This window comes from Rhincodon typus, chromosome 24 (assembly GCF_021869965.1).
Source record: "Rhincodon typus isolate 14 chromosome 24, sRhiTyp1.1, whole genome shotgun sequence".
NCBI lineage: Eukaryota > Metazoa > Chordata > Chondrichthyes > Orectolobiformes > Rhincodontidae > Rhincodon > Rhincodon typus.
The window spans coordinates 31,424,220-31,446,194 of NC_063355.1; the positions used below are offsets into that span (position 1 = coordinate 31,424,220).

The window sequence follows — 21,975 nt, forward strand, 5'->3', positions numbered from 1 at the left end:
TTAACAGCTTGTTACCAATTGGCTTTGGCAGAAAGCTAGGAATAGTTGGCTGCATTGCCCCTTTGCTACAAGTACAGTCAGGACATTGTAAATAAAGCAAGACTGTTTCTGCATTTCCCTCAGTCACCACAAGGTGCCCCTGATACACACTGGGCAGGGTGCTGACAGAGCAGGTTCTCAAAACCAATACATTCTCCTCTATCATATATCAAAGCACCCATTGGTACAGGTTCTCTAGTGCCAAAGGACAACATCCAGCAATTTCTGTTTTTTGTTCAGATTTCCAACATCCACATTTCTTTGTTTTTCTTTCTCACCAAGAATATGAAAAACCCTGCTCTCCTGAAAAAGCTATCTGAAAGAATGACATGGGGAGCATCACTAAAAAGGATTAGCTTCATATCTTTTTTACAGAATCCATACAGTGCGGAAAGAGGCCCTTCGGCCCAACAAATCCACACAGACCTTCAGAACATCCAATCCAGACCCATCTCCCTATAACCCACGTAACGACGCATCCCTGAACACAATGGGCAACTTAGTATGGCCAATCCACCTAACCTGCATATCTTTGGACTGTGGGAGGAAACTGGAGCACCCAGAGAAAACCAATGCAGACTCCGGGAGAATGTGCAAACTCCGCACAGACGATCACAGACGAACCCAGGCCTCTGGCGCTGTGAGGCAGCAGTGCTAACCACTGAGCCACTGTGCCGGTCATTCAAGTTTGGAAATCTGACTGCATTTTCTGAATGTTATTTCTTTAAATTGTTACTTATTCTCAAGACATCCTTAACAGTCGCATGTTTCATCATAGCTCTCAGTTCCTGCTTTTCCTATATTGGTCGCATTTCTTCATTCAATGCCCCCTTCTGGCATAGAATCATAGAATCCCTACATTGTAGAAATAGGCCGTTCAGCCCTGCAAGTCTGCACTGACCCTCCAAAAAAGATTTGACGCAGACCCAGCACCCCCACCCTATTGCTTTTACCCCGCATTTCCCATGGCCAATCACACAAGGGTAGAATCAAACCCGGGTCCCTGGCGTTGTGAGGCAATAGTGCTAACCACTGAGCCACTGTGCTGCCCGGCCACTGTGTATATGTTTATATGAACGATGTATATGTGTTACTTTGGAGCCAAATGTCATTGTTATCCTTTGCAGCAAACAGCTTTGTCCTGCATCACTGTATCATTTTGTCCATATTCTGTCAGCCTTTCGTCTGCCACAATCTACTCCTCATAACTAAACAACAGATGTGTAAACGAGGTGCATGGTGCCTCAGCACTTCCAATGGTTTGTTCAGTTTCTGTAATTGGTGCAAATTAACCTCAAGGAAGGCGCCCTAACAGTTGAATAGCCACGCTGTAAAATTACAGTTTTCCAATCACTACCTCTCACCTTACCCAGATTATTCCAATCTTTTTGCCCTTCTATTTTGTAATAGAAGATGGATTAAAATTTGTTTCTGATGGTCTTATATGATGCCAAAAGACTTGCCAAATTTTCTTTGAAACCTCAGCCCTAAACCTCTTCTCCTCCATGCAGAGCATTCAAGTGCTTGGAAAAACGTGGTGGTAGTTGTAGCCCCTTCTAAAGATGGTAAATAATCACTCATTACTAAAGGAATTTTTGGGTTTCTCCCAAAAATGAACTGAAATGGACTGCAGTCCAACACCACACCCACCCGCACCAGATAGGAATTTCACCAGTTCCCTTAGTCATGTCTCCTATTCATTTCTCCATTACCTTGTCCACTGTCACTGTCTTTTCTCTTTACTACATCTTTGTAGATTGACTAAATGTAGTTGTTATTATTTACCAAGAGCAAGTTGAAAGTATTTTTTTCCCTTATCCTACATCTTCAAGTCTATTGCTACAACTTAAAGTCTCTTGCTAATGGAGTCTCACTATGGGCCATTATGTTGTTCCTACATATTTTGACATAGATCTCACTTATTGCTGATCTTTTCTAAAGCATAGTGTACTCATCATCCCTTACTCCTGCATCCTTTATTAAAATTTTTAACCTTGAGAGGATGGATGGACAAACTGTGAAAGTGGTTTTAAGACAATTGGCCTTTTTATCCACGAAACTCCTCTCTGCTGATGCTAATACCAGCTTCTTAACTTAGGACCACCTAATACTGTAATATATGAAGTCAGGTCTTGTTAGAGAAATACTTAATGTCCAGATTGTTTAAACTGTAAATCCACTAACTTCTCAAAAAGAATTGCCTTGTCATGTCCATGTTTAGTTTAGTTGAACCTTTGTTATAATGGTCTGCTCAACAGTAAAAAGGTATTTCACACGATAGTACATTTGTGCCTTAAAAGTGGTTTACCTTAGCTTTGTTACAAAGAATCACCATTCATTTTTAGTGCAGTCAGCATGCTGTCATCCACAAACCTGAAGCAGACACAGCTCTCATCTTACTTGGTCCTTATATAAAGAATCCAGATATCATTTCAACTAATCCACTGAACACATTGTGGGTGTGCATTTACTGTCCAATAGTGCAATTAGTCTGTGACTAAAACATTAATGACTGAGCTGAAGCTTTTTGTAATTACTGCAATTCCCTCTGCCTGATCAGTATCACCATCTTGTCCTTCCAAACCTAGTGTGTCACGTGTAATATTGAACACCTTTGTTATTCCATTCATGGCAGCTCATGGTATTTTGAGTCACATCTAAAACACTATATCCCAGGCATTTCTGAGGTTTACTCTTCTGTTATAGTCACTCAATTCCTGTTGACTGTTAGAATTGTCAGAGGAACCTCTCATCCTCATTCCTTTTTGTAATGATTCCTCTTCGTATTGACACTTTTGACATGTATCTGGGCAGTCTTGCATTGGCACTATAATTGAGTTCTCCATCCTGTGTGTTACAGAATATCCCATGAGTCACACAGGCCGTTGAGAACAAACGTTTTTGTAGAATATATACTTTTTTAAAAAAAAAGGTTTTTGACATTTGTTCCAATTGTGTGCTACTTTCTGAAAATCTAGCATATGTGACTAAAACATTAATGACTGAGCTGCAGCTTTTTGTAATTACTGCAATTCCCTCTGCCTGATCAGTATCACCATCTTGTCCTTCCAAGGAGTCTATGCATATTTGACAGTTCAACACAGTCCATAAATTTAAAGGCAAGCACGGAGTTGGGCATCTCTAAATAAACTTTGGTCAATCTTGAATGAGCATGTTAAATTCCATTTTATGAGGAATAATCATCTGGCTTTCCAAATAAATGAAGTACATCCATGCCTTGCATGCATTTAAGAGGTCAATTTTCTTACAATTTTGTCCAGAAACATTACTGGATTATTCAAACCTTCATCATTGTCCAAAACTTGGGCTTCTTGCTCTGAGAATAGTTTACGTTTATCTTGCTCCTGGTAGCAAATGACAGTGATATGGCTGTACTTTTTTGTTTGTTTTGGCAAGGTAATAGCCTGTATCCATATACCCACTTCACTTTTCCCACTGATCATAAGGTTCAGCTTCATGCAAGTTAGTGAGAAATTAGATCCTAGCACTTTACACTTTACTTAGCCATTCTTCTCAAAGATAACTTAAATGACAACCTTCAGTCTGAAAAGAACTCTTTATTTCTAATCATCACCTTTAGGCAACCTTTCCCTGCCACCAATATCAATTCAGATTCAAGCCAGTTGATGACACAGAAACCAAGACACCGTTTTTTGGATAGAGTTTAACAACTACTCAGGCTGCCAGCTTCTTCCACACATTAATCCCACTTGTTTTCCCTTCATAACGACCCAGTCAACTAAATAATCAATTATCTCAATGCAACAAGTATTTAAACAGATAATCAACAGTGGATTCCCTTTCGTACAAAATTCAGCCAAGCAGCTGCCAGAAATTGGGTCCTCAGTCATGCTCACACAGACCTGGTTAATCCCATTCCTCAGACAAGGAGCATAGAGGTCAACTGTAACTTCCCTTCAACATTTCTAGCAGACATCTGCTCACTCAGCTTCACATATTCAACATCATATTCAACTTCTCTCTATGTTTCCACTACATACTATTCTCAATCATTAATCCATTAGAAACAAAGTACTTACATTTTTAAGATACCTTTTTTCTCCGCTTAGGAGACTTCACTGCATTTTATAGTTTAATGCAATATTTATTGAAACAGTCACTGTTGCAACGTAGGACATAAGACATTCAATTTGTTTGCAGCAAATAGTAAAAGGATAATATCTAGGTCCCTTGGTTTAGATGTTGAATGAATATTCATATTGACATGAACACTAGGTATTCTCCTCTGGTTGTCTTCAAATCGTGCTATGGGTTTTGTTACCTATACCAATCGGAGCTTTTATGTAGCCTCTCATCCAAATTTCAGCCTTATTGGTGGCACTGCATTGAAATGTCATCTAAACTAATAAGCTCAAGTCTATGGAGTGAGACTTGAATCTACAATGTCTGACTCACATGAACAGTACCAACTAATGGCTCATAGCTGGCATCTATGTTCAGTCTTCCTCAAATACTGTGTTGAAAAAAACTTTAGAGAAGCCAAATGTACAAACTTTAGTGAATATTCCTGAAGTCGTTGAAACAAAATGAAGCTCGACTGTGCTAATAATTGACTGAATGGAGATTAATTCGTTCCTATCTGTAGTACTGATTTATTTAAGTAAGCCAGTTTTTACAAGGAGGAATATAAAATGGAATTTAAGAGACAATAGTCTGGAAAAAAAATCTATTTGGAGATTCCTAACTTAACACTTGCCATTAAAATGCTGGACTGTGCTAAGGTGTTGGACATGGAAAGACTCCTAATATTAACTGAAGTTGAACTTTCAGAAAGAAACATGCTTTTAGAACAAATGACAGAAGCCTTTTAAACAAAAACACACACCTGGGAAACCATTCACTCCCAACAGCCTTCATGACTCATATGTAGTTTTGCAGTATTAGATGCAAGATTCTTGCATGCACCAGTCTTTCCCAAATGAATTGTAACTCAATGTTTCAAGTTAATAAAAGTGTATTATGATACAAGTGTCGCCAACTCCTAACCAACATTGAACTCGCACAGCGGAAAATACTTTGCAGCTGGAATGTTGAATCAATAAGGATTTAAGTGTGAGGTGACACTGGTGCCCTCATTGGCATGTTCGACCAGCTAAAAAAAGAGTTTACAATATTTTCAGAAAAATTACCTTTAGTACTGAGGGGTCCATCCCAGGAAACATTGCAACTCGTGGACACTGTGATATTGGAAGCTTCTGGGGTCTTACGACCTCCTCGTCAACCAATTCTTCATGTGCACTTGGCCTGTACTCTGATGAGGGAAGTTTAGAGAAAACAGTAATTCACACATGACAATAATATTTCACTTTTTACATTCCCCATTTCACTATCGCTGGCTAATCGGTAGGCAGGTGACATCATGTGTGACTCCTTGTCCTCAACACATTACTTATGTCTGATTGTGGACATATTAGCAAATTACTCAATTACAGGGTCATCACAGTTGAGCCAGATCCTGCTGTCACCTTACATTCACACACGCATTTCGGACAAGGGTAACATGTCAGGAATCCTGGCCTTTTATCCCTCTCCACTTCTAACCTAGAGACTGAGGCCAATTGGAACACCTCATTGCTGCCTGGGCTAAGATCAGCTGATAAAAGTTTATGTATTGACCAGGCGTATCACTGGTCTCTATTCCCTCCCACATTCTTTGAGCCATAGAGGAAAACAATAAAAAAAGCTCAATTTTGGTTTGATTGTTTGGATTTGTGTTTTTCCCTCCTTGTGCGGATACAGTCAGCCTGTGCCAGCTTCCATCTCAAGATGGCATAATTGAGATCTACTCTACGGAGAATAACGAATGAACCTCTTTCTGGTGCAATGGTAGGAGCTCCTCAGTGGTGCTACACTGGCAACCAATCACAGAACTATTCCTCCACCATCACAATGCTTATATCCCAAGTTCCACTGTTTCTGTTTCTCTACAAGTATCCTCACTGTCCCCTCTCAGTGACGCTGACTGACTGTCTGTCACACTCCACTCGCTCCACTGTGGTGCCAGCTGCCTATTACACCTCACCCGCTCCTCTTTGCATTCAATTAGAGATGCTCAGATTAGCAATCGTACAGCAAATAAAATCAAACAGCAAGGAACCTACACAGATCATAGTGCCTGTGCCTTCAAAATTTCTTTCATCAATATATATCCAATCCAGATCACAATACAATTTGTGTAAATTCACTGACTGCTGTAACACAAACAGAATTTCTCAAAGTGCAAAGAACCAAGTTAATGCTACAGCATGACGGCCTATCGTCAAAAATTCTGATGAAATGTCATCAAACTGAAATGTTAACTATTTCTGTCTCCATTAATGACCAAAAGATGTAGGGACAAATGTAGGACATTCAGCCCATTGAGTTTGCGCCAACATTCACTGAGGTCATGGCTGAGCTGAAAATCCTCAGCTACAATTTCCTGACATTTCCCAATAACCTTTTATTCCCTTAATGATTAAAAACATGTCCATCTCCACCTTGAATATACTTAATGACACCGCCTCAGCAACCCTTTGCAATAAAGGATTCCATAGTTTTACTACCCTCCGAGAGGAGAAATTCCCCCTCATCTCAGTCTTATTTGTGTGACCTCTTATTCTGAAATTATGGTCTCTGGTCCTAGACTCTTCCACAAGGGGAAACAACCTATCAAGTCCGAGAATGTTGTACTTTTCAATTAGTTCTCTTCTCATTCTTCTAAACTACAGGCCAAAACTACCCAACCTCTGCTTAAATAATATTCCTTCATATGCTCATGAACCTTCCCTGGATTGCCTCCAATACACCTTTCCTCGGATAAGGAACAAAAACAATTCACAGTATTCTGGGTGTGGTCTAACTAGCCTTAGATTTGTATAGTTTTAGCAAGACTGCCTTATTTTGTATTCCATTCCCTTTGAAACAAAGGCCAACATTCCATTTGCCTTCCCTATCACCTATTGAATTTGGGTGTTAACTTTTTGTGAAGCTACCTGATTTGCTGAATATTTCCAGCGTCTGTCCTATTTTGATGTTGTGCTTGTTTTGTGCAGAGAACAATCTAGACAGAATCAAATAGATCTACTGCGACTGTTCTCAACTAGTAAAACTCACCCAATCTCTCATCCAGTACAGTGCTGACTTACCTGTGGAATCTTTATACATCCAGGAATCATCGTTCCCTTGGACGAACTGGTCCGTGCCATCAGGTTGGTCTCCAAAGCCTGATTTCTTGTGCTTTGTTGGTGCCCGACGTAAAGTTTTCCTGCCAAGCTGTATCCGACTCTTCTGAGCATAGCTGTCCAGTGTGGTAACGGGCTGGGGGAGAGAAATCGGAAAAGAATGCTGTCAAGGTTCAGTCTTTCTCCCCCAGTATAAATTATTTTGTGCTCATTGCTATGAAGGGCATTAATGTGAACACCATATCAAATTTCTCAATTAAATATCAACGTCAAGCACTCTCACGCAGGAAACAATGTTGAAGACACCCAAAGGATCTTTGGCTTTATGGAAATATGAAGTTAAAAAGAGCTTATGGTAAGCCACCATAAAGCACTGGTTAGCCCTTAGCTAATTGATCAATTCTGGGCATCACATTTTAGGAAGAAGGACTTAGTCAAGGCCTTAGGAGAGATTTACTAGAGCAGAATGAGGGATGAGGAACTTCTGTAACATGAAGAGAATAGATTGTACTACATTGAACAGAACGTTAACAGAGAAGATCTGAAGATTTAGAAATATCCAAAATCATGAATAGCTTTGACAAAATAAATTGGGGGAAAAGTCTTTTCAGTGGCAGAATGGTCAGCCCAAAGGGGACGCATTTACAGAGATAGGCTGGAAAATTAGAGGTGACACAAGGCAAAACATTTTTAAACAATGAATTATGATGATCTGCAATACTCTACACTGCCTGACAAGTTAGCACAAGTAGGTTCAAAACAGGCTTGAAAAATACAAGAAGAGAAATCATTTACCCAGCTGTGGGAACGGAGAGACAAGTAGCTCCACTTGATAATTTCATTCAAATAGCTAGCACACGCTTGATGGCTGAGTAACCTGTATCTGCATAATCTTGTAATTTTGTATTTGTAAACAAAAAGACTAGCAAATATAGTACTTCTCATTACCACTGGACATCTGAAAGTACATTCCAGTGAATTAAGTACTTCTGAAGTACAGTCACTATTATAAAGTAGATAAGCAAGATCCCACAAAAAGCAATGGGACAGTGACCAAAGATACTGTGTTTGCCATGTTGATTGGGGGATAAATAACAACCAGGACACTGGGCACAATTACCCTGAATTTCTTCAATATGGCACAATGAATTTCATCTCCATCTAACCAAACAGGAACCCTCACACAATGCAACACTGCCTTGTTATTGCATCAGAGTCAATTTGATTTTTATTCTCAAGGCCTAAAAGTAGGACTTGAATCCAGACCTAGGTGTTGCAGGAAATATTCCACTAGGAACATTCACAGTTCTTGACTGGCTAAAGGAAAGAGTTTGTCTCCCTGTAGGCATTGTACCCCGTAGTCTTTGGGGGTGGATTTGGATCCAGTGGTAAGAAGAAAGATGTTAACCTCTATATCAGCCTGTCTCCAATTTAGCAATAAAAACTAAATGCTCTAGGTATACTTAACCACTTACTGTATCAGATATTCAGCCTTTTCTGTATTCCCACTGCAGCTTATTAAAACGTTTGTCCTCCTCAACAGTGCCAGACACTGAACTACCTTCTAATGATTTAGCGTAATATCTGACCCACCATTTGCTTTTACAGCTTACTCCGTAAATGCATTACTTGGTGCTGGGCTACACAGACCTGAATAAGTGCTGCCAACTCCAAGAAGATTAATCTCCAGGACATTGACATGGGCATTGCAAGAGAACAATCATTGGGGCATTAGGAAGAAAAGTGTATTTGTTTTTCATTTTCTTTGGTCACTTTTGTTTATTCGTTCTCAAAATATTGGAGACAGGAAAAGGCAGGGTTGGAGGTAGAACGTTGTGTCCAGGAAGATATCCAATCAGAATTGTGTTCAGTTAATTGATCTCAGCAGGCCATCAGTTCGGGCACCATAGATTGGGGTGGGTGACATAAACTATAGTTTCTGCGACTGATTCTACTACAGTTCAATGGGTCTAAAAATGGTTGATGTAAACTCTTCTTTTACTTTGGACCCTCTAGTATACCAGCATGGTGGCACTTGCTTTCTGCACACACACATGAAGAATTCACAGCTGGGCAATGTATCAGAGGGCCACTTGTGTACATACACTTGTCCAAACTGCAAAAGGATAGGAAGGGAGAAAAACTGAAATAAAGTTCATCTTCCAGCATGTCTAATTTAAAGACTGCTTTTCTATTCTATTATAGATGGGGATCCAATTAGCTCTGCAAGTACCTGTAAGTCCACATACCACTTGAGACTGGTATCGGAGTTTGACTGCTTCCCAAAAGAGAAAAAAAATAGAAAAAAAACAAAACAGCAATCTTAGCTGTAATCAAGTACCTCAAATTACCAACCACAGTACGCAGGCAGTAAAATCCTGGTATTGTGCTGACTATCCGGGCTTTCCTCTAGGGACTGATGCTCAAAAGCTACAAGGAAATGTTTTTGTGCTGAATCCTATAAGAGAAGGTACCTCCAAAAATGAGAATCCCTGGGGAGTTGGACAAATTTGCGTAGATGGATCAGTGGACTGGAGACTGTCTGTATCATCTGGCGATTCCAATTCACAGCTTGAAAGGCCATAATTGATATTTCTTGGGTCCTGGAAGAAGCTCGGTTGCTCACTGGAAGGGGTCATCTCTGACTGCGAGGATAACGATGCTCGACTTCGCACATGTTCCTTTCTGGGGGATGTAGCCGGAATGGAACTGGATTCCTTGTAGGGTGACAATGGCTTATAGCTGTAATTCAATAAAAGGAAAATTGGTCAATAAGAAATTTATTGAGCTTCTGTTTACGTAGCTGAGTTGCAGGAAAATTGTTACTCTTTCTGAATCCAACAGTTTGAAATTTAAGTCAATTTCGGCCTTTCCAGATGACAACAAATCTCGGAATGGAGTGGAAGCTTTGAGAAGCTCTCTATGACTTGTGCAGTTTCTGAAACACATTTCCCACTAGCTTAGTTTTAAGGCGATACTCCAGAATGAAGTTTACCACTGCAATCCTTTTGAGAATTATTTCATGAACAGTAAAGTGACATTTAGGCTTTCTCCCCACCCATATACTGTTTACTCTGTTAACCTGGATGTTGATCCTTTGTTAGATATGTTGTCATGGTTGCCAGCAATCAATGATTCGCTCAGCCAAGTGACTATTCTACATGTACAGGCCTGGAGTGGCAGAAAGTTTGGATGTGGAGGATTATTACAGTGAAGCCTGATCACAAAGAAGAATTATATTTCCCCTTATAAAAATTACAACAAGATCCTGGAATCCTAACTTGGTTTTTCATGATTTCTTGTCCAGGGTGTTGTTGTAGCAGCTCAGCTATTCACACCAAGATCAAATCAAAGACTTTATGGTTTGTTTGACAACGCCTGAGGGATTTTAAAAATTCATTCTAAAGATGTGGGCGTTGTTGGCTAGGCCAACATTTATTGCCTATCCCTAATTTTGACAATTATAAAGTACCAGGAGTCCAACCAAGACATTTTCAGGACTGCGCTCCATTTCCTCCTCACAATACTCACGTAAAATTCATCAACAAGGAGATCCAACATATAATATTGTAGGTCACCATATAACTGGTAATGTTGCATTAGTGCATTTCTGATTGGCAGACAGGTCCATTAACTCACAGGAGGCTATGCAGGAATGGTGCACGTTAGTAGGAGATACTCAAAATACACAGGATAGTGGGTAAATTCATTCCCCAAAAGTGAACTTTCCCAAGCAATCACAGGGATGGCCAGAGAAAAGTCACCCTATAAATTGGATGGAAACTGTGAGGAGATGCTCTTCAAAGCAGAGTCCGGTTCTCTCTCAGATTTAATGTTCATAGGCTCATAGTACACCACCAGCAGACAATGTAGGAGAGAAGCTGCACAGGGCAGTGAACAGTGGCTGCAAGCAAAGCTGCTAGGCCAGGGGTGGTGGGTCTTCCAGAGGCAGAGGAAGCGAGGCTGGAAGATGTGGGTAACCAAGGCCTGAGGCAGTGTGGGCTGCTGAGGGTGAGGCTGGGAGTCCCTGTGTGGAAATCAGACTGGGGAATGGGGGACAAGTAAGGCTGCAAATGGAACAGCGGAGCTGCAAAGGAGATAGAGGGGGTGGAGCGGGGAGTTGAGAGAGAGAGAGAGAGAGAACAAGAGCAAAGACTGTGAGGAGCAAGAACAAGAGAGTGCGCAATTTCACATCTTTAAAAAACAGAATAGTTAGCGAATTAGGTATCAGAAAATCTTAGTCAGTGATGTAATTAATTCATTGTTAGTGAAAACAAAATGAGTCTCTAGCTTAAGCCTGCAGAAGTTCAGAAGCTACCATATGGGGCTAAAATGCAGTGAATGCTATTGGAACGAACAGTGTCAACTGGATCATTTATAATACTGAACAGTTTTATTGAATAAAGATTTGCGCCTATGCGATATCACATCTCAAAAAGGCTTATACCCTGGTGAATTACTTCAGATGCACTAACTGTGAGACAAACGTGCAACTGTTCAGTGTAACCTCATCAGTTGATGGAAGGCAGGTTTAGGCTGCTGGCTTTTATACTTCAAAGTGTGTCAGCTTTTTTCCAAACAGCATTTGTTGTGAACTTATGTCTGTAATGTTGAAGTAGTGTAGTGTCTAGGAAATAACTTCTCCTCCTGTGTTGTAGTTATAAGTTTAATGGAGCGATGATTTGAGTATTGATGAATTCTTTGGAGTCTGAATACCCCAAATATCAGCCTAAATACAGAAGGTAATATGAATACATCACCTAATAAAGGAGTTGGGGAGAATGGAAAAATAGCTCCTGAATTCAAAAGTAATCCTCGAGAAAATCTGAAGAGGAGTAATGACAATAAAGCATGTCCTACTACCCTCCCATAACAGCTAGGTCAGCAGAGTAAAACACTTGAGCAAACCAAGATTACTATTAGAATCAGGCAATGGCTTCAAACCATGGTTTCACAATGAGACAGGACTTCAATCACGGCTGATGGTTCACGGTTTCAAGTTTTCAGGTATTTCTGCAATTGCTTTTTTTTTTGAGATCTTACTTTTCTTGCTGACTTTGTTTGTGCTCCAGGTATTTGCAGTACGGATCACCCTCTTCATTTGTGCTGGACCCTCTCTCGTCACACGTGCCATATTGTTCCCTCTCATCAGAGCTGCAAAACTGGTCTCTCTCTTGTACTAGGGCATCAGTGTCCTTCGCCTTTGTAGAGGGGCTTATACAGCATTGTGTCACCCTGTCCTGAAATACAGATGGAGAGGGTTAACAGAGAAAGAACTAAAATATACCACTGCTTTACATAACAACTACAACATAAAATATAGGGCATTCAGCATAACAGGTTCATGCCAGTTTTACCCCATCCAACCCCAGCATGCAAAAGTTGCACCTCCATGACATATTCTGACAGCATCAGGCCTAGTCTCTGTAATTCTGCAACTGGGGAGCACTTGTTTGGCACTGTTGTAAGAGCCAATTGACCAGAGAATGAAGAGCTCCCTTCTGAAGCACACAGCACAATTCCCACAAAGTGCTCACAAGACCCTTATCTTCAATTCAGATTCATCAGGAGTGGATGTGAAGTAGGTTGGAGAGGACATGTCGCTTTTTTAAAAATTTACAAGAGGATGACTGAATAGAGCAGAACTATGATCTGAATATCTAAAAATGTGAACACAGTAGCCACACTGTTATCAAACTCATGTTCAATTGCAAAAACCCAAAAGGAATGAATACCGTGTGACTAAGAAAGGCACCATTCATTAAATAGCTATCTACCTACTAGATGCATAGCAATTTATACAGTGGCTCAAGCTTGCAAATTGTTGGTTAGTTGCAAACCGTCCTCTTTTACTCAGTGTGCATTGGGTCTCGTCTTCCCTACAATCTTCTTTTCTCCTTTCTTTTCACACTTCAAGACAGCTTGCACATATAGACACAGAGGTGACCTGCCTCCCTGAGTAAATAACATGGCCTTACTGTTATCTCCTTGCCTTGGATCATGCAGTTGTGAATCGTGATCTTCCACAACAGGCTCCTTGGCCTCCCAGGTGGTCTGTACTCTAATTCCATCAGGTTGCTTTCATTTTCCCCTCAGAGTTTAAATCCAGATCAACAGGAATCAAAGTTTAAAATAACTCTTGACACTGAGAATCCATTGAAATCACACTTCCAACATCTTTGACTCAATCAATTATAATATGGAGGTGCCGGTGTTGATCTGGGGTGGACAAGGTCAGAAATCACACGACACCAGGTTATAGTCCAACTCATTTATCTGAAATCACAAGCCTCAGTCCTTTTTCAGGTGTTAGTAAGAGAGATAGTATCAGACACAGAATTTGTAACAGATCAAAGGATCACACTACTGATAAGGATGTATTAAACAAACCTGAGATGCAGTTAAATCCTTAATGAGTTAGAAAGTTATAATTGATTAATATGTACATGTAAATCCCCGAATTGCTTTCATGTCACTGTCCTGAGAGAACTAAAGGTTTTATGAGTGTAAAGACATTTTAGGTCAGACGATGCAAGTTAGGTGTGAGGACTTGTTTAGAATCTGTCTGTGTTTCGGTTTGGAGTCAGACTGGTTTTATATGTAAAGTAGAAATTTATAAAACACCACATTGACCGACTATCTATAAATTGTGTGTGTGTGTGTGTGTGTGTGTGTGTGTGTGTTGGGTAAACATCCTCCAAAAAGGTGGACTTTGGGATACACAACAATGCAGAGTTGCCGAGCAGAGGCCAATAGCCAACTTTGGTACCCATGAGGACAGCCTCAACTGGGATCCTGGGTTCATGTCGCACTACAGGTGACCCCACTACACTACCACACACACACACACACACACAGGCTTTGAACAGAAGGTCAGTGAAACCATATCACCTGTACCCACGGTCACTGCTGCAGGCATCAGACTGGCCTTCTTGAGGGTAAACCCAAGGAAAGCAACCGGCTCAGATGGAGTCTCCAGCCGTGAATTCAGATCCTGTGCGAACCAGCTGCAGGAGTATTCACTGACACCTTTGATCTGACTTTCCTACCTGCTTTAAGACCACCACTATCATCCCAGTGCCAAAGAAAAGTCACGCAATGTGCCTCAATGACTACCAACTGGTGGCTCTGACCGTAATTATGAAGTGCTTTGAGAGGTTAGTCATGGCTCACATCAACTCCAGCCTCCCAAACTGCTTTGATCCTTTGCAATTTGCCTATCAGTGCAACAGGTCCACAGCCAACACTATCTCCCTGGCCCCACTCTCATCCCTGGAATATCTGGATAACAAAGATACTTACACCAGGCTCCTACTTATTGACTACAGCTCCATGTTCAATACCATAATTCCAAACAAACTCATCTCCAAACACTGAGACCAAGGTCTTGTCTCCCCTCTCTGTAACTGGATCCTTGACTTCCTGATCCACAGACCGCAATCAGTAAGAATAAGCGATAAATCTCCTCCACGACAATCCTCAACACTGGTGCCCCGCAAGGCTGCATACTCAGCCCCCTACTGTGCAGCCAATTCTGCCCCAACTCTGTTTAGGTTTGCTGACGACACCACTGTTGTCAATCGGATCTCAAACAATGACGAAATGGAGTACAGGAAAGAGATGGAGTGCTTAGCGGCACTGTGTAAAAACAACAATCGCTCCATCAATGTCAACAAAACGAAGGAGTTGGTCATTGTCTTCAGGAAGCAGAGTGGAGGGCATGCCCCTGTCTGTATCAATGGTGCTGAGGTGAAGATGGTCGCGAGTGTCAATTCCTGGGAGTGATGATCACCAACAATCTGTCCTCATCCACCCACAATGATGTGATGGTCAAGAAAAAGCAACAACGCCTCTACTTCCTCAGGAGGCGAAGGAAATTTGGCATGCCCACAGACTCTCACCAATTTTTATAGAAGCACCATAGAAAGCAGCCTATCTGGATGCTTCACAGCATATTATGGCAACTGCCCTGCCCAAAGACAGCTAGAGATTACAGAGTGTTGTGAACACAGCCCAGGCCATCACACAAAGCAGCCTTCCATCCACTGACTCCTTCTATACTTCCTGCTGTCTGAGGAAAGCAACCTACAAAATCAAAGACCCCACCCAACCTGGTTATACACTCTTCCACCCTCTTCTGTCGGGTAGAGGATATAGAAGTTTGAATACATGTACAAACAGATTCAACAACAGCGCCTTCCCTGCTGTTATCAGATTTTTGAATGGACCTCTCAAATGTTAATGTTAATGTCTCTCTCTCTCTCTCTCTCTCTCTCTCTCTCCCCACCTTCTGTGTGGTTCTAACACTGCATTCTGCACTCTGTTCCTGCTACCCCAATGCACTTTGTATGAATGATCTGCCTGTAGAGCATGCAAAACACTTTTCACTGTATCTCAGTACACGTGACACAATAAATCAAATCAAGTCAAATCAGACCTCCAGCATCCAGTTCATTTATTTTATTGTAGCATTTTGTTCTTCTGTCAACCTGAACTGCCACAGTTGCAAAACCTTGAAGTCAAATGGAATAGTGCATCCTTGCAAAGCCAGCTCTTGAAACTTCTACAGGCAAGAACACCAACAGGCCACCAGAGGGAGAACGTACACTGCAAAGACCTCATTAAACAGTGAAGTCTTCCCAATGAGACCTCAGCTTCTGGAACCAAGATGTTCGTGCATCCATTTTAAGGATCTTAATGAAGGGCTTGGAGCCATGCCTGGACATATGGTTGACGCAATATGTTACTTTCTACTTCATTATCAGTGCTTTTATTTAAGGCAGCCATAAATAAGGCTTATTATTATCTTGGGAATGAGGAAGCAGAGAACCAAAAGCAAAACATAGCCTAACAGGAGTAAAATTTAAAATATTAGAGTGTATTTTCAGGGGTCTACCCGAGAAGTATTGACACAATAGGTAAATAGTGAACATGATTTAGGAAAGACAGACTTGCATTTGTATACCCTTCAGTGGATAATCATGTAGTTATGAAGTATAGTCACTGCTATAATGTAAGGAATGTAGGAGCCAATTTGCACACAATAAAATCCCACAAGTGGCAACGAGATAATGACCAGTTATCATGTTTATAAGGGAAATATCCTCCACCACAAATAACCTTGACTTTTAGAACAGATAACAGACTGTGGAACTCCCTCTGCAGGTTATTTGGAGTCTTAGAAAACATTTCACCAAAATTCTACATGTTAAATAGTTCTAGTTGAGTTAAAACTACAGACATTTTCAATATATTTTTCCAACAAAAAAAACAAGCAAACAGTAAAACAGGAAGAGGAAGGAAAACAATAAACAGCAAGGTGGACATAGTGATTTTGATTATTAACTGATGTAAAGATCACTTCCAACAAGTAACATAAATCAGTTGCAAAGCAGGTAAAGAAACAAAGGATTTACAGTGGGGGCTTCATAAAAAAGGGCAGGGAAACAGAGAACTTGAAAGGTGGGTTCTAGCTTGTAATTTCCGATTTCTGGGTGGGCCTGGGCTAAAGAGAAAAGGATGGGAGTGATCTGCTAGGATCCTTGTTGCCGAAAATTCCAATAGTGAATGATACTAGAAAGTTCATCTATGTGGGTGCTGCATAAGGGCACAACTGGACTCAGTTGTGATGTGAAACCCCCTATAGCAAGCACAATACTGGCAGTGTTCACAGCCTGATTTTGTAGCTGAAGAATGACGACTTGGTTCTGGCAATGGAAGACAATGCTACAGAGTTATGAAAAGTGGGAATGTGTGACTGAGTACAACATTTCTATCGGAGTCAACGTGGGAATTGTGGGACAGGGGGCGTCCTCCTTTGATTCCCTGAAGACATGCTGCCACTCCAGTGGTACAATATGCTGACATCACCTGCCAGTGTACTAACACATTACAAATATCTCGGGAGGGAACGGCCCAACTTCACATCACATCTTCAGATGAGGAAAGGAGAAAATTCCCAGAAATGCACAATATTAGTTGCTGAACACTCTGGACACAATCTGTATAACTAAAATGTCCAATAGGTCTATGAAACCTAACTGCAGTGCAATATTCCAATGTGTTAATGGTGCTATATAACTCAGATTGTAGTTGAAATCAAAGCAGCAAATAAAAAGGTAATGAAGCAGAAAGACTCATACTAAATGTAAATACTGTAGGCTGAAGCTTACACACCTCGTGATCTTCAACTTGAACATTCGTGAACAGCAGGCGTTATCTCATTGATTCTCATAAAAGTAGAGACTAAATTTATTAACAATAATTTATAGATCAACCCTCCTCTAAAAGGATGGACATCAGAAAAAGCAAATGGATACGAAATGCTCTTAATGACTCAACAATACATACAATAATCAAGCACAAGAAACATAGGGGTCTTTCTACATTTACCGTCATCTCCATTTCTTCGCCAATTTTTAATTAAATCCCCCACTGCAATTTCTTTACTCTCTTTAATGTTGATTTATGTGACTTGATTGAAATGATCTTTACATCATTAGGCAGTCAAAATCACTTGAGATTTTATTATTTTCTTTCTCCTCGCTATTTTACTATTGAGAGTGTTCATCTCTTTTCATTTTTGAAATTATTAAGTTTAACTGAATATCAATAAGTATGATCATGAAAAAGAGAAAGCTTTTCTGCTTTAAAACAAAACTATACTATGTAAAGATTCAGTTTCTTAATGCATGAGATTCTGAAACAATCATTATATAAAGTTAAATGCATTAACCTCAGAGTACCACTAGTAGGCACACAGAAGGTGTGTTTATGGAACTTCACCATTGATACATTGAGGCTTTTTGTTCACAACAAGAAGAAAGTTGAACAGGATGTAAATCAGGACCTGATTGAGCTCTGAAGTGAGTCTTGGGGAGTGGTTGGTCTGATACCATAGTAAATACCAGTATGATGCCAGGCTGGATCTAAAAAGCTCTCATTTTCTTTTTACCGTAACTAGCACAGAATAACCATTCACAAAGTAACGGGCACAAGAGGATCTGTGAAAATGTCCACACATCCACAAGAGCTCCAACACGAGGAGCCATATTTAAATGCCATACTGTAAATGTACCTTTGAGCTTTGGAGGCTTTAAATGAAACACATTTAGTACGCTCATCCATACAGGATGACAACTGTACAGGTTTAAACACGTATAGTACTAACCAGCACACAATTCTCAACTAACAACAAATTCCACATTGACAATCACTTTTGCTTACATCAACTTTTAATTACAATCAGTGAGATCAATGTAGTGTCAGGTGGAACCTCGTATTTGTGTAGATTCAATTCCTTAAGCAACTGCATGATTTAAAAAAAACACTTCTTAACAAAAAACACCAGCTTCTACCCTATCTATTTCTAAATTGGTTTTGAGGATATGCCTTTCAAAATGGGAGGGAAACTATAATTTAAAGGATAACATTTATTTTATAATTGTAGTTGCCGGCTAGCTTTTTTTGCAGCATTACAGAGATAATAATATATTGGCTAAAGTAAATGTATCACATATTATAGGCAACAAGTGAGATTGCTGAAAATCCAAGGAGGAAGACAAACTACAAACACAATGAGCTGGATTTTGCCTTCTCGAAACTGATCAAGTCTGCATCAGAAAGCCAAAGATGGAGGTGGGGACAATAAATTCCAATTTATCTGTCAAATTGATATCCATTTTGACTGGAACAGGAAACATGATAGGTTGTAACACAACAGCCACAAAAACATCACCAGTTTAAGCCTTTTAGAATTCCTGCCTCAGTATTAAACCTCCAAGTTTGTGATCTTCAGTGAGGTGGATGAGTGGGATTTGTGTCTGTGCATGTCCGTGTCCAATACACCACAGTAATCAGATTGTGAACCTTGGGAGGCCTGTTGTGGAGCTTGGAACCTTGTGGCAGCTAAGTTTAAACAAGTCTTAGAAACATCAAATGTCGTAATTCAATGCAGCTCAGTCACACGCTCTAAAAAGAGCGACTGTTACTGAAACAGAGCTCCTTAGGAGAACTGGATGATTCTGACAGCATATCCTAGCTGTCACCTGGGGGAATGACTGCAACAGGTGAAAGAGTTAGTTACATATAGATTAGGAGAGAGGTATTGGCAAGATCTGACCGCGTAGTAGCCTAGGCTACTGGGCCATTCCCACCTGAGATATTTGTAATGTTGTATTAGCACAATGGCAGGTGATGTCAGGGTATAAGTATCTCTCCCATGATCCAAATATATCACTGGAGGGACAGCTTGTCTTCAGGGAATCAATGGAGGTTGTTCCTGGTCCCACCATTCCCACATTGACTCTGAGGGAAATACCATGCTCAGTCTCACATTCCCAATTTTCATAACCTTGTAGGTTTCTCAACCTCAAGCATCTGTCCAGCTTCTTTTAAAATTATTGACAGACCAGTTTCCACAACTGACTGTCTGAACAGGAATAATATTGCGTAAGCTCACTTTCTTCCAGCAAATTAGCTGGTGCTAGACAATTCCTATTTCTGGTGCATCAGTCTTTGTTGAGTTGGAAAGTTGTTCTCTCACTTGGTTCTGTTCATAAAATATCATTTTATTCCTTTTTCTTAAAAGCGAAATCAAATATCAAGAAAAAGGGATCAATCAAATTCTAGAATTTCATGTCTATTAGACTCAAGATAAATTAATAAAGTTGTGGACCAAAATTTCTTTGTCTATAATTACGTAAAGGCCAGTCTGAAGCTCTCTGGAGGTTTGTTTCCCGTTCCTCCTAATCTCAGTCTTCATTCTCACTCATCCATCATTCCCATCAGCAAATAACATACATTTAAATGGCATCCTTAAAACAACAAAAAGACATTTCACTGTAGTATCGCAAAATAAAATATGACATTGAGTCGCATTAGAAAGAATCAGGCCAAAAGCTTGGTCAAAGATTCATGCTAAAGTGGGAAGAGTGGTAAAGAGGAAGAAGGGGAGTAGGGAAGGAATTCCAGAGTTTAGGGCCTAGACAACTGAAAGCACAGCCATCAATGGTGGAGTAATTAAAATCAGAGATGTTCAAGAGGCTAAAATTACATGAGCTCAGAAATCTTGCAGCACTGTGTGATTGGAGAAGATAACAGCAATAGAGAGGGGTGACACCATGGAGGAACTTTGAAAAAAGACAGAATTTTAAGATCACGAAGTTGACTGACTAGGAGTCAATGTCGATCAGCACAGTTTTGTAGGATCTTAAATTTACAGACTGTAGAATATGGGAAATCAACCAAGAACATGTTGAAATAATTAAGTCTAGAGGTAATAAAAATATGAATGTGTGTTTCAGCAACAGATGAGCTGAGACAGAGAGACACTACAGAGGTAAAACCAGGCAGTCTTAAGGATGATGGGATTATCTGACTGCAAGCTCTTCTTGCAGTCAAATTTGTTTGGTGTCTGACTGTTGACTGGGAGAGAGATTGAGGACTGAATAGTTTGGAATAAGGGCAGAAAACAATGATTTCCATTTTCTCATATTTAACAGTCTAATAACTTACCAATGGTGAACAAGATAAGAGACGTGATAGTGAGGTACAGCTTGAAACTGAAGTAATGCTTTTAGATGGCATCACAGAGAAGCAACATGTGATGTGAAATAGAAGGGGACCATGGATAGATCCCCAGGGAAACACCAGAGGATAGTGCTGGAGAGGGGAGAAAAGCCATTCCAGGAGATACTCAGCGATTGTCAGATGGCGAAAAATGGAATAACTTAATAGTTCCAGCTAGCTCCATGGCAGTGGAGAAGCACTGAAGAAGGAGGATAATGTGCTCAACTGTGGCAAAGGCAGTTGGTAATTTGAGAGGGAGAGTTTACCATTGTTATAGGCACGTAAAGTATTTGTGACTTTATTAAAAGGTGTTTTGCTACTATAGCAGGGGTGAAACCATTATCAGAGGGATTCAGACAACAATTTCAAGGGAAAGATGCAATGAATTTGGAAGGCAACAATGAATTTCAAACATGGAAATTCTGCACTCCGCCTACCTCAAAAATCACCGCTCAATGAATCCTTGCCCTGTTTTATGACAGGGCTCAAAGATTTTGCAGAGGAAAAGGAAGTTGGAGATGGGATAGTCATTTGACAAAACGATGGAGTTGGGTTCCATTTGAGGAGATCATAGGAGGCAGGAATAATACCTTAAGATAGATAACTATTAAAAATATCAGTCAACATGGGCAAGAGAGGAGAGGGTGGGTGGTTAAGTGGTCAGCAGTTTCGTGAGAACGGGGTCAAGGAATAAGCAGTGAGTCTCATGGTCAGGATGTTGTTGGAGATGGTATGAGGACAGATAGGAGAAAACAGGAGAAAGGTCAGAGTTCAGAGCATGGGCTGAGGGGAACTTTAGAGGAAGTTTAGCCTCATGGCCTAGTGGAAAGGATGGAGGTGGCAGAGGCAGCTGAATGTGGACAAATTCATTCCTTGAGATGAGAGTGAAGGGGACGAGAAAGAGGTTTAAGAAAAACACACAGTCAGTAGAGAAAGGAAAGCAGTGTTTAAGATTATTTCAAGAGCATCCTGAATGCAGTGAGTGGTTTTAGCAGATCAAGCAAGACTCAAGAGTTCAGTCAACTCTGGCAGTGAAGTGAATGGTAGCTGCCTGTCATTTCCTTTCAAGTCAGTGCCCTCACTCTTAAGAATGGACAGGAGAGCTGTACCAGGGGAAACGCCAGGACGAGAGACTACAGTGGTTTTACTGGAGACTAGGACA

At 40.5% G+C, this 21,975-nt stretch overlaps 1 protein-coding gene across 2 annotated transcripts in view; it reads right to left on the bottom strand.

Moving 5' to 3' along the window:
- LOC109923141 overlaps positions 1 to 21,975 on the bottom strand; it is a 192,290-nt gene that overhangs the window by 7,557 nt on the left and 162,758 nt on the right. For both annotated transcript variants that reach the window (XM_048611171.1, XM_048611172.1), the window contains exons 6-9: positions 12,288 to 12,484; positions 9,719 to 9,986; positions 7,209 to 7,380; positions 5,211 to 5,332 (exon numbers count right to left, since the gene is read on the bottom strand). In XM_048611171.1, the coding sequence (XP_048467128.1) occupies positions 5,211 to 5,332; positions 7,209 to 7,380; positions 9,719 to 9,986; positions 12,288 to 12,484 (759 nt within the window). The remainder of the gene's footprint in view (positions 1 to 5,210; positions 5,333 to 7,208; positions 7,381 to 9,718; positions 9,987 to 12,287; positions 12,485 to 21,975) is intronic.